This window comes from Ixodes scapularis, unplaced genomic scaffold (assembly GCF_016920785.2).
Source record: "Ixodes scapularis isolate PalLabHiFi unplaced genomic scaffold, ASM1692078v2 PGA_scaffold6__148_contigs__length_123643588, whole genome shotgun sequence".
Taxonomy (NCBI): domain Eukaryota; kingdom Metazoa; phylum Arthropoda; class Arachnida; order Ixodida; family Ixodidae; genus Ixodes; species Ixodes scapularis.
The window spans coordinates 117467415-117480998 of record NW_024609881.1 but is presented as its reverse complement, the minus strand read 5'-3'; the positions used below and the strand labels follow the sequence as shown (position 1 = coordinate 117480998).

General features: G+C 46.7%; 1 protein-coding gene across 1 annotated transcript in view; it reads right to left on the bottom strand.

Moving 5' to 3' along the window:
• The window catches only part of LOC8033414 (fringe glycosyltransferase), a 65150-nt gene extending 53016 nt beyond the window's left edge, over nt 1–12134 (bottom strand). The window contains exon 1 of the mRNA XM_029969738.4: nt 11412–12134. Coding sequence (XP_029825598.1) covers nt 11412–11930 — 519 coding nt within the window. The 5' untranslated portion in view covers nt 11931–12134. The remainder of the gene's footprint in view (nt 1–11411) is intronic.
• Nucleotides 12135–13584: the final 1450 nt, after the last annotated feature.

The window sequence follows — 13584 nt, the reverse complement described above, 5'->3', positions numbered from 1 at the left end:
ACAACAAAACAACAATAGCAGAGGACCGGGAGCGAACCAATCGCCGCACGCATTTGCAGACGACCAATTATACTCGTACAACAAAAGCACGCCGACCCGAAACAAAACATAAACACCACCCAAAAACAAAAAAATGAAAAAAAAAAAAAAAGTAGTCTTGCGTCGGGTACAAAGGAAACGCGTACAAGCATAGCCTCCTCTATACGGAGAAAGCCTGGCACATCGACGACGGAGCCATAGAGCGCGCGGCCGCAGGAAAAAGGAGAGGAGGAGCGCGCCGAACGGTGACCAATATGGTAGCGCAGAGCAGAAAGGGCAGACCTAGACAGCGAGCGCTTGGGTCGTGAGCGGCCGCTCCCCGAACCACGCTTGTTTTTGTGTTTTCGTCAACGTCGTTTTCGTACTCCGGGAGAAACGGGCGCGGCGATTCGAAAGGGCGCAGGGAGAAACAGGAAAGGGTGGACGTTGAGTTTCTCCTCTCCACGATAGCGACAAGAAAAGAGAGAGAGAAAAAAAATTGTTTCTGCGTTTGGCCGCTCGCTCTTTTGTGGCGCTAGCGGACAAGGTTCTCTCCGCTCCCGTTTCTCCGCCCCTCCTTTCCCATTTACGGCGGCCGTCTTTTCACGCGACGCGCCAGGCTTTCTCCGTATAGAGGAGGCTATGGTACAAGAGGTAGCCGGGTTCGATCCCCACACGCGGAGGCTCTCTCCATCGACATCGACATCACGATGGGATGGCGATGGCGCTTCCGTTCGGCGATAAAACCCGTAATTCGAACTCGATCACCATTAGTTCGAATGGTCGTGATCGGTAGCTCGGTCACCGGACTCTGCGTCGGCCAGCTTAGGGGTCGGCACTTTAGCCTCATCTCCGTCTAAACATTCGGCCCAGCTCGAGGCTCGCTCTGCATTTGCATTCCCATGATCATCGCCATTATCATCGTCGTCATCATCATCATCATTATCACAGTGCTTGCTTGTGTGGCTTCCAAGTTGTTTGACATTCTCGATTCGTTTTCGGGCGCTGCACGATATATAGAGATATAAAAAAAGGGGGGAAAAAAGAAATGTATGCGTGTTTATTAGGAACGTTACAAACCAGCCAAGGATCGAGTTCGACTATTTCGAACTTCTAACGCCAAGTTCGGCAAAAGCTCGACTTTTGCGCGCATGCGCGAAAATTGAAAACCGAGGTGACGCGCCACCTGGCGGAGGAAGAGTGCAATATTGATTGGGTATATCATTTTATTTTGTCACATTAATAAACCAATTAAAGCATTAAAAGCGTTTGTTTTTGCATTGTGTAAACGTTGGTAATCATTTTAGAAAAAAAAATAGCAAATAAATTACGTTATATATTATTTGTTTGTTAAAGTACGTAATTTTTACGCGGAAGCTGGACAAGAATACCCCAAGCCCCCAAGCCCTGCCTAAGTCGAACTTTGACGAGGTTCGCCAAAAATTCGAAAGTTCGTCAACCAGTCGAACTTCAAGGTTCAACGTTCTCGGGGTCAGGTTTGATCAAAGTTCACATCAGCTCTAGTTGTTTGACAATTGATTCGTTCTCGGGCGGTGTACAGCACGCAAAAAAAAAAAAAAGGCGAGTGGGTGTTGTAGCAAGTTGCGACTATGCCTGCCTGTGTACGCAAACACAAAGAAAGCTTTCCAAATGCTTTCCAGTCATTCTAAGAACGCTTGGAATGCGTTTGACAGGCCTGAGCGCCATCGACGAGCTTCGGAATACAATGCCTAGACGAACGAAAATGAACGTATTGTTTTGTCAGTTCGTGCTCATATAAAGCTTCGCCATCATCCCGATCGTGTGTGTTTCAAGGCGTTTCCGAGAAATTCTTTGTGAAGCTGCGTTTCATCCCAGCGAGTGAAACCTAAAACATGTTTCGCGCTTCTCCAAATCGAGGGAGCGTATTTTAGCGGAGCTAGGCTTGATTCGCGGTGTCGTGTGTTTCGGTATGTGAAATTATTATTGCAATGCGTCATCAAAGTAAGGTGCTTCGCTCAAAACAGACTGCACGTGCCCATCACACAACTTCACAAGAAACTCTTGTAATGCAGAATTGTGCCGTCTCTGACTATGCGAAAAACGTTAAAAAAAAGAATTAAAAAACACAGCCAAACATCTTTTGTTTCTTATCAATTACGTTAAGGTTTCAGTTATCTCTCTGCCCCTATTAAACCTCTTACTATTATTATATCACTAATAATAACAATAATCATGCTCACAAAATAAGCTGCTGTCTAAACACCGCCTATCAGCCATTACCACACAGGTGCCAGTCATTTCCCTACCTGTGTCAACCCCTTCTACTACTGTACTAATAGTAATAACGATATAATAACTATCCTAATTATTTATGTAAAGAGTAACCGTTTAAAGTCTTCGTCCCATCAATTACAGGTTCAATGACCTGAAACGGTATAAATAGACTCGATGCTCATAATAACAGTTCCAGTAGAGGTGCACAAAATAGACTACCAATACTCATACTACGAAGAACAAAAAAAAAAAAACGGGCATCGTTTCTTCCAATCTTCTCGGTTACCGCTGCAAAACGACCACCCTTGTATAGACATACCATCGGCCGCGTGCACGGAGGCAGCCTTCCAGAGCGCAGCGCCATTAGAAGGTCGGTGTCACGCGCGGCGGCCGCCATCATTAGTCGCCTAATGGAGGCCTGCCGCGCGGTTTCAATCGATTCGAAACGCCACGGCTACTGTTTGTCTGTCGGCGCATGCAACGTCTCTTTTTTCAATTGCTCCGCTATTGTCTGTATCTCTGTTTGGTTTACTGTATACACTCGATCGAGGATGCCAATGGAACCACCCACTGCGTCGTAACCCTATATTTCAAGGGACTCGGACTGTAAAATGATATGCTACAGTATACATACGTGTGCGTTCGCAAACGCCATTACGCAAACGTGGCCTTTATCCAAATGGCAACGGCGACAGAGGCATTCGTTGTAAGTATTTTGAGAAACGATCTTTTCTTCGACAATGTCGTTGTACTTTTGGCTCGGAATGTTTTGAGCTCTTTTCCAAACAATGAAGGCTAAACGGGAGAAAGAGTTCATGCGTGCAGGAAGGTAGAAAAACAGACTGCAATTTTATTTGGTTCCGGGTCCGTTCGGGTGTAGGTTTTCGATTGCTCTGAAAGCTTAGCTCGACTAAAAGCTCCAACTTAAATACAGTTTGAATGCAATTCAAACTACCGGAGTTTTAGAACTCTCGGAAACTTTCAGTTTGACACGAAGTTTCGAATCAATAACGACTTTTTAGTTTGGCCAAAGTTGCAATCCACCTTGACCTTTCAGTTGCGAATTCGGGTAGAGGAATTATTGTAGCTCAATTCAAACGCACCATGAACTTTTCATTAGGTTTAGAAAGCTTCCAGTTTGGCCTTGTAAATCTTCGATTCGGCTGACAACTTTAAGTTTAGCTAATAATTTAAATTGATCTGCGGGCTATACCATTCACTTCATAATTTTATTCGACTGATGTCACAGAATTGGCTTCCTAATTTAATTTCGGCTAGAAGATGTGGTTGTGTTGTCCCAGGTTTATTTGTTTTATTCTTTCTTCATCCATGACTTGAACCAACACGCTCTCCTCCCAAGCTTTAAATTCAAATTGTCTTATTTCACCGGGTGGATGTTTCCATTCGATTCATTACTTCGGCTGAAAGTTCTGCTTCGGCTAAAAGGCCCACTCCAGCTGAAAGCTTCGTTTCGTCCGAAAGCTCCAGTCTGCCCGAGGCACTTCGGTGAGACGCGTAGAGAAAAAAGATACGACCCTTTCTCTCTCCCCCTCCAATCTCTTTCTCCTTTCGTCATCTCCCGCGTCATGTCGCGTCTAAAGAGTGCCCCGGGGAATCGAGTTTGGGCGAGTCCGGCAGAACAGAGTGGCAGCCAAACCTGTCTTCTCGCTGGCTCTCGGAGAGTACGTTGCAAAGATCGGCGCTGCTGCTGCTGCTGCCGGGGTTACGCTCTGACCCGACCGGCCGGTGTCGTTAGCCTCTCCAAAGCGGCCTCGCTCTCGGCACTGCGCCAACACGCAATTTGTCCACATCGCTGTACGGCCTGCAAGCCTAATAGCAGGGCAGGGACCCGCACCGGCCATGTTGTCATCGTCCGGCGTTCGTCCCTTTCCGAACCCCGTCGAGCAACACTGGCGGTCGCCATTTTGAGGGCACGAAGAATGCGATTGGATCCGACCCTTCGCCGAACGCTGACGTGATACTCGTTCTCGAGTACGAGCCGAGCCGAGTTCACGCCGAATGCAGACGCAGTCGTCGTGTCCAATGCGTGCTCCGAGTGCGTGTCCGAACAATGGCCGACTCGGAGGATTGCGTTTGCGGTAGCAGCTACCAGATGGCGCGCGCTTCTGAAAGGGGTCTATTATATTTGTGTTGTTAGCAAACATTAGTTCTGTCTGGTGACGTGATAGGCCCCGCAATACGATTAGGAATGTCGCGATCCTCGGTCGAATCTGAGGCCCGAACAGTTCGGCAAACTTCCGAACTTTTCAGAGAAAATTCGACAAAATTCGACTTCTTAAACAATTTCGCCCGACTTCCATGCAAAAAAAAAAAAAAAAAATTAAATAAAAGAATACGAGGGTCGTTTTAAGTCGACCGAGACTTTTATTCCCAGAGAGGAGATGGAAAATCCGACAAAGCACGAAACTATGTCGGTATTTTAAAAAGTGTTCCCCACGCACGTTTAGTCACCGCTGCCATTGTTTTTAGCAGCTTCCTGATTTCTTTGGCGTATAAAAGAACTGGGTCGCGTGTCTGCAGTCGGACGAACCTGTCAGCGCGGTTCAGATCTGTCAGACCGGCTGTCGTCTCTCGCCAAAACTGTCGACACCATTCGTATACGCTCTGGTTCGCGACATCCGTTTGTTTCCCCTATTCTGCACTTGCTATCTTCTTTAAATGTCATCCATCACATCACTCGTCGCCATGATAGCTGGAACTGTCGCGCATGCGTCGTTAACGTCCCATCAGGTTTCACTTGTTCAGCGGTACTAAAGACAGTCTGCGGGCATTTCCGAAGCATGTACGAAGTCAACCGGCTTCAAACATGCTTTAGTCGTGTCCGCAGACGATTCTGTCAACATGTCTACAGTGAACGCCATGTTTTCTTTTATATTTAGTATTATTTTCCTTATGTATGATCACTGTGATAGCGGCTCTACTGATTTAGTTGGTTTGTTAAATATAGCAGTCTTCTTCCGACAAAAGCGCCCAAGGCGTGTTCGCGCTAAGTGTCGCCTAATGCACGTGCCTGTTTTGTGTATCATCATAACCTCCTCTATACTGACAAAGCATGGCAGATCGCCACGAGACGCGGCCGCCGAAAGTGAAAAGGTAGAGCGGCAGACGAGAGGCATATGTGACGGGCGCCCCGCTGCGGCGAGACGCCGAACCATACTTGTCCCGGGCGATGGGATGTCCGCTCGTGCTCCCCGCGTTCCCCGGGCTAGCGCTTTTTTTCTCGTCGGGTTTGAAAACCATGTTTCGGGTCCTCGCCGCTGCAAAAGCTGTGCGTTGAATACCAGACTCCCCGAGAAATGCTCTGTGCTACCAGATCCTGGCGCTCCAAATCGGCGACCGGGCACTGTATGGCTCCGTCATCGAACTGCCAGGCTTTGTGACTATACAGGAGGCTATAGTATCACCCATCTCAGTTTTTTTTTTTTTTTTTTTTTTTTTTTTTTTTTTAACACGATGATAGTTTGCATTGCAAATGTGGATGTGCATTCGTCATTCTCTTCTCTAAACGAAGCGATTTTGTTCATTTTCTTGCAGCTGCCTATTCATCACCTTCTTCCCGCCTAAGTGTGCTTCACAAAACTTTTTTTTTTATTTTTATTATTTTTTTTTTTGTAGCACGAAATTTTACTTTGTGCTTCTGCGTAGTTGTTCTTGGTGCATTTCCTTTGTTTGTCAACCAACACGCTCAACGTTCCAATCTTAAAGTTGCTTTCAATAATCCAAATGCCAAACTGTGTAAATCAAAAAAAAAAAAAAAAAAAGCGGGGGACACAGTATTATCCACGACTTCATCGTGCGAGCTTTCAGAGCATTGAGCATAGTTTCAGAAGCAAAGCTCAGCAAAAAAGACAGGAAAAAAGAAGAGGACGGAAATGTGTTTAAATGAAGCCAACTCGTCCAATTAGCGACGCTCCAACCGCCATAAACATCATCTCTCACACACACACAGAAAGAAAACGCCCACAGCGCCACGCCACCATGCGGCCTGCCGCGAAAGCTAATGCTGCGGCGTTGACGACAACATTCTCCCCTCCTCCATTGTCCCGTTCCCTCTTTCCCACCCGCAATAACTCTATACACGCTGCCCCCCCCCCCCCCCCCCCCCCCTTTCCCCTTCTCCTCGCGTTTAAAGCCACGGAGCCTTCAGCTACCGAAACACGAGAACCCGTCACATTTTTCCCACGGTGGGCGCCCCTCCCCCCTTTCCCACCCCATGCGCTCGTGATTGTGTGCGCGAGTCGGCGAGCAAGCAAGCGAGCGATTACGTCGAAACATACTGCCGCACTACTCCGCGGCAATCTCCATTCCTCGCTCGATTTGACCCGTCGTCAAAATCCATTATTGGCCCGGGAAATGAGCGCTGCGCGTTTTCCGGCATTCTTCTTCGCCGTGGTTGACGACTTTATGTGCTTGCACTTACACAAACACACACAAACAAAACAAAAACTTTTGAAATAATTGACACAAAACTTTCCTCTTTTTGTCGTGAGATAGGTTCCGGGGATCCGTGTAGGATTTTCTCTCCGCTCAATGCTCTGACCCCGTCGAGAACGACACATCAACGTAAGAACTGCAATAGAAGCTCCACTCATTAAAGAAATATAAAACGAAACAAGCAATGCACGGTGGTGTAACGATTTGGGTATACTTGTTCCGCGTTGTGACTTCGCGTATCAAAGAACCCATTCACGGCAGACGACGGATTATTTTTGCGTCAGTCAGTACCCGTTGTTCCTTTGTCTAACTGCAAAGTGTCTTATGTTCCTTGCTGTCATTCATAGGCGTGCATCCTGGAACAACCTGAGCCGTAAAAGTCGTGATCACAGTGCGACGCTTCATAGAAAAGACAGCCCGCAAACTCTGTCAGAGGCATGTTTCTTCTTCACGACTGCGACTGAACTCATCAGTTAACTCATATCCTCTCGTGGATATCAAAACACTAAATAGGGACTAATAATGCAGAGATATCACGAGGTTCGCACATAGAAAGGACAGCCCGCAAACTCCCCCCAGTCAGAGGCACGTTTCTTCTTCCCGACTGCGACTGAAGTTATCAGCTAATTCATATCCTCTCGTGGATATCAAAACACTAAATAGGGACTAATAATGCAGAAAATATCACGAGGTTCACACATCATCGCGCCCCGTCACAAATATAAATTTACGACGATCGTATCGCTTAGTTAACTCCCTTCTGGTTATTTCGAGCCTAGCAGAGACCCGCAAATAGCAACCACGTGTCGGGAATAGCTGAGAAAGCATCGACTCCTTAGTGAACTCTCCACTCCCACGAAACGCGCTCGTTCGTAAACAAGAAAGACCACGCAGCAGCAAACAACACAGAGCAGAAGGGGAATTTCTGCCGAGTGATGGAAACTCCGAACAGTTTTAAGCGTTGAGTCGACCCGTTCCCACGTTCGTTCAAACGAACCGCTCGGAAGCAACGTTTAAACAGAAAGAGAAGATTGCTCATGATTCGAGTCAAAGTTCCATCGTTCGGCCGACTCTAGCTTGCCGCTTTCATTTCCGAGGACCAACATTCCAAGAAACCACCCCTTCTCAAAGACATTGCATTGCATATCTATTGTATATAAAATCATCATGTAAATCACCATCATTAGGCATGGCAGAAGCTGTTGCCTTACTGCGATACAGCGGCTCTCCTGAGCTAATAGCCGTTATTAACGCGAGAGCGTTAAGGAGCTTGTGTCGCAGAAAAGCCGACTTCGTAGGCGTGACGCGAAAATCCTGATTGGTCGATAGGGTCATGACGTCACAGCCACATGACCTCGCGCGGGAATTTCAAACAACCCACAACGCTCACGTCAAACGTGACGTCACGCGTGGATTGAAAGTGATTGAAAAACATGACATGTAATGCGATTTAAAGGTCGGCGCCATTTCACTTTATAAAGTAATTTATTTAAGGGAAAATTTGAAGTCTAGGGATTCGAGCCCAGGACCCTTCGGCTGCGAGCTAGACACGCTACTGACTATGCCACGCAAGACACGCTTGCAGGGCGAATGAGGAGGCGATAAGAACGGGAACCGATAACGCTATCGCGTTTTATTATTATAATTATTACTATTAGGATGTGATAGGCAATTCTTGCCTCATATTCATGCCGTGCATTTCGGACTGTGTTTTCTACACGGTGTGCAATAGTGTGTGTGTTTGTGTTGTCGATGTATTCGTTATTTTTGTGTTGGTGTTCTGAGTTTTTTTATGCGTAACTGGTGGTGCGTGTAAGTTTCGGCGTGCCAAGGACCAAGATGGTATGGTTGTTCTCGGGCACCTTGAAAAATTGACTCTTAATTATAATTGTCATTATTCGCCCCTGACGCAACTCTATGTTCCGTTTCACCTTTTGATGATCAGCAGCGAACGCTCCGACTCATCGCGGAGCCAATCCGACGCCTTGTGAGGGTAACGTGGCTTTTGGGCGGGACGACGCGACGCGCGGGACTGGTGTTCACAGCTTTGGGTTGGCTGGGATGATTCGTAGCGTCCAATGCGACATACGTAAAATGACAAATGGACGTACTTTTTGTGTGTGTGTGTGGGGATGGAGGAGGGGGGGGGGGGGGGGGAAGAATTGAGTATACCCTGTTTCATACTTAGTGTGCAACGCTGTCAAAGCTAGTGGCGCGAGCGCGTGGCTTCATGTATGGTTTTGCTTGCGCGAGAACACGTGCAAATGATCAACGAGATCAAGCACCATGTTCGCGCCAGTAGCTTTGACAGCGTCCCACGCTAAGTATGAAACAGAATATAGGTTCATTTTCTTAACATGTTATATATTATATATGCGTTATATATTATATATGTGTTATACACCATATTTTCTTGTCAGGGTGTACAGAGAAAAACTCCCGTGGTGCTCATTTGGTATGTGCCAAAGTTCACAGTAGAATAATAGAGCATGCATTATAATGTTTTACACGATCGGCAGGACTCCGGCTTCACATGTCACACAGCGTGATATGAATATGCGTTAGCGAATAATATCAGTTCGAAGTCCCGAAACTATGTATCGAAGTAACTATCGCTACCATATGCTTGCTTTCCAGATTTACTGTTATTGCGTCGCCGGCATCGAAATGAATGAATCAAATTCATCCACGAAATCAAGTAAAAATTTTTCATATAAAGTTTAGAGGACGGACTTGCACTACGCATGTCAAGAGATAATTATGTCACCATCTCTGCAGTGAACTTCGCGTGCCTTTCACCGTAATGTGGCGCAATGCTGATTCTTCGAATACTGTCACGTCAGAAAGTATATTAGCATGTTACATCGACTGGTAACGTTTTCTTATTATTCCGATTTTATAGAGTTCTCCGTCTGTCCCCAAACTTTAGAATAAATCGATTTTCTTCTTTTTCCCCTTTGTATTTTACGTTCCCACATGGATACACCAGACTACAGACAACTCCAGCAATCATTTCGCATTCAGAATCCATCCATCTACAGCGTACTGCCGCCGCACATAAGTAAAAAAAAAAAAAAAAAAAATTAAACGAATCGATAACGAAAAAGAAAGAAAAGGAATAGAACCAGAAAAAAATTAACGGAAAAGAAAAAAAAAAAAAAGTCGCGATGATCAATCGAGGTTTATCTGCGTACCTGCAGTGCGAATTTTGAGTGCCCTGACAGCGCACGCATACAAAGTGTAGTTACAGCTCGCTTTATCGCCAGCAGACATCGTCCAGGCGTTAATGTATTCTCGGGGCAGTCGCACTCAAATTGCGACGCAGCAACTCGAATATCGATAAGAAAGAGGAAAATTATCGAACGACTGCCGACCCTTTCTAATTAGACCTTCGCCCATTTATTTTTTGTTAATCACTATTTGCGTTCACCTCGGGCAGCTCACAGGCTGGTGGTCGCTCTAGCCTTTTTGTTGTATTTATTCCTGCGTTACTTTATTTTTGCTTGATCTACTTCGTTATATATATATATTCTTGACAGCAGTGAACAAAAGCTACTAAACAAGAGCTGCGCTTCCCTGGCCTTTTTAGTGGTTTTCGATGAATCCCAGTCGAAAAAAAGGTCGGACCATGATTATTTTCTTAAATTAAAAAAGTTAACGAACAAATTTTAGTTTGTTTTGAAAGTATATGTTAAGAAGAGCAGGGTAGTCCCGAAAATCTTATTATTGTTTTTGTGACCAATGGGGAGCTGGCATTGATCGATAAGGAAGGCCAAAGACGGAATCGCGGCTCATTAACATACTAAGCCCGAGTTTCTTTGGCCGTCGGGGACTACGCATTATTTCTAAATAGAGTTACGTCTATATAAATGAATTATGAATGCACTTAGTCTACTCCGAGTTATGTTTCCAAATTCTCCGAGAAATCTGGAGATGCAAAAATCAGGGTCTAAAAGCGTCAACACAATGACATCGATTTCAAAATTGCGCCGTGCTAGTTTCACAAAGGCAAAAAAGGGTTGTGTTCGAAGCTTGGTGGTCTAACTGATATAATTATGGACTCATTAGTGACCGTACCGTGGCACCACAAGAATCTGAACACAGTATTCAATAAAACCACGCGTTCGTGTTGCACCTGCTGGAAATCTCGGCGATCAGTCTAAAGAAATGATCCTATGAAGGATTGAATGCGCGTTCCCCTCATATGTCTAGGCTGACAAGGTTTGAACGGTTTTAAGGTCAGGGTTTTAACGGTTCAAGGGGTCCAGGGACTCAGAAACATGACTGTCTGTGAGGCTTCATAGGTGCAAAGAAGCGAGTTGGCCATTTGATGAACCTTTTCAGTGCGTGTGCACAATGCAAGCACACTTTGGTATACTGCCTGATCTACGTTTCTGGGAAACGTGCGGTCAAGTTAGAACATTTTGAAAAATAAAATGTGTCCATTTTTGGATCGTATTGCGAGTTTACGACCGTCACGTGCTCTTGCACACCTGCAATGTTTACATTGCGTAACACCTGTAAAACCTGCGTGATTCCTTACACGATCTCTAAATATTATCAGAGATCACACGTGAAGCACATCAACTTCTTTTTTCTTTCTTTCTTTTTTTTTAACATACGCGAATTGAATTTGCAGACTTGCAGCAACTGTAACTCGGCCAAGACAGAAACATTCTCACCTGTTCCCGAGCGAGCACAAACCACGTTTTGAGGATGGCATCTAGGCGACTGCGATGAAAAGTCCGCGTCGTCTTGACACTCAAGAACACATCCTCAAGTCTCGTCCGTTCACCAGAAGACCGCTCCACCAACGCGGATGCGTTGTTGGCATTACTATTGTTATTGTAGTTATTACTGTTATTATTAGCACTTCCCTCACCGCCTAAGTCCTCGCCAGAGGCCTGATCCGAATACTCCAGTCCGTTCTGCAGTTTCGTCGGAGCACGCGACGGTTTTTCGTGGAAGCCCGGCGCAGACTTGAGGAACACCAGCTTGCTCGGAGCACCAGCGCCTTTGCGACGGAGGGCGCCGCCATCTTGACTTGCGAGCACGTCGTCTGCCACCGCCGTCGACGGCGAAGATGGAAACTCGATGCGGAGGGGCGGCCAGCCGAGCAACAGCACTGCCGCGTAGAACGCGGCCAGAAAAAGGGCTAGGGCGGTGCCCTGCGTCACTTTTCGGAAGCTCAGAAGCTTCATGGCATCGTCGAAGACGCTGTGCGTACCCGACCCCTTCGTGTGGACATCGCAGCACACTGGCCCCTCAAGCCCGGCGGCCACGGAGAACACGGCAACAAGAGATTTCGCGTCTCTCTGCGCGCCGGCCGAAAAGTTATCCGTGCCAAAGTTTTTCCTCCTCGCCTCGCTTTTCTCAAAGCGGGAAAGAGTAGGGGAAAGGAGGTGACGTTTCGACGTTTTTGGGACGTCCCGGTGCAGGTTTGCGTGCGTTGTCAGTGGAAGGTGCAGGAGAAAGGAGGAAACAGTGCAATTGCGCATGCGCGAAATGCAACAGGTTGAGAGCAAGTGTGAGGGCGGAGCCAAAGAGGGAAGCGAAAGGGGGCCAACTGGGGACCGAATTTCCCTAGGACATGGATGCGGAATTTCCGACTTTGTGAAAAGTTCCCCTGTTTCCCTAGGACATAGGGTGCCCTGTGGCTATCCCAATCTTGGCACACCCGCTGAAGTGGCACCCGAAAGATTTTTACAGTATGACCAGTGGCGTAACCAGGAATTTTTTTTCGGGGGAGGGGGGGCTGAGGTGGCTGGGATGTCCATGACTTGGGGTGCGGAGAGGGGTGGTCAAAATGGATTTCGGCAGGCAGGGGGAAAGGGGGGGGGGGGGGTGAGCGGGAATGAAGCCCCATAAGCCCCCCCCCCCCCCCCCCCCCCCCCCCTCTCCCCTTGGCTACGCCCCTGAGTATGACTCGTGTACGACTACCGACGAAAATAATCCCTGGAGAAGCGAACCTAGGAGGACAAAGGATAAACAAAAATCACCAAACACACGTGCACCTAGGTGACTGGTACGCGACCGAAAAAAATCCACCTGGTCCTGGTATCGAACCAGGAACCACTCAATTTCCAGTGAAGCGCTCTGACTGGTGGCAGTTGACGAAACCCGTTTGCCATACTGACGCCTAACGCCTAGTTACATCAAATTGGTAGAGCGCACCACTGGAAATGGAGAGGTCGCTGGTTCGAAATCAGGACCAGGCGGATTTTGGGGGTCACATACGTCAAGAAAAAAGTAAGTTTTGCGCATTGTTCATGCGCGGCGCGAAGTAGTTCTTACGAGACTCGGTTATCTGAGGAAAACGCGAGGCTTTTGGCGTTTGGAACGTGAACGTCTTGCTAAGACAACATATATCTAATCTACAATTCACCTACGTATATCTTAATTCTCTACATAAAAGGGGAAATCAGTAATGCTCCGCGAGAAGCCGGACTTGTTTTACTGTGGTTCTTGAGGTGAAAACGGGCATAGCTGTGTTTGGAGATTTGTGATTGTCCATTGCCCCCCTTGTTCCCCTTCGTCAGTGATTATTTTCGTCATTCTTGCCCAGCATCGTTTGACTAGTGTACTTTTAAACCTTGGAAGTCATGCCCTGACATACGAGATGATCACCAGCGTGGCCGAATTTCTGCACCACTTTAATAATGTGCGGAATAAAAAAAAAAAAAAAATGGAGCATGCAGTTTTTGAATAAATTATTCATTTGAATGTGTGGCGGTGTCAACTACAATATTTCTCTATCTATTTTATAAATGAAGATTAAACTAATTATGGAACCTACTCTCATAGCGCGCACCGAAAACGAAACTAATCACCCGTGTCTATTGTAGTATTCTTTTT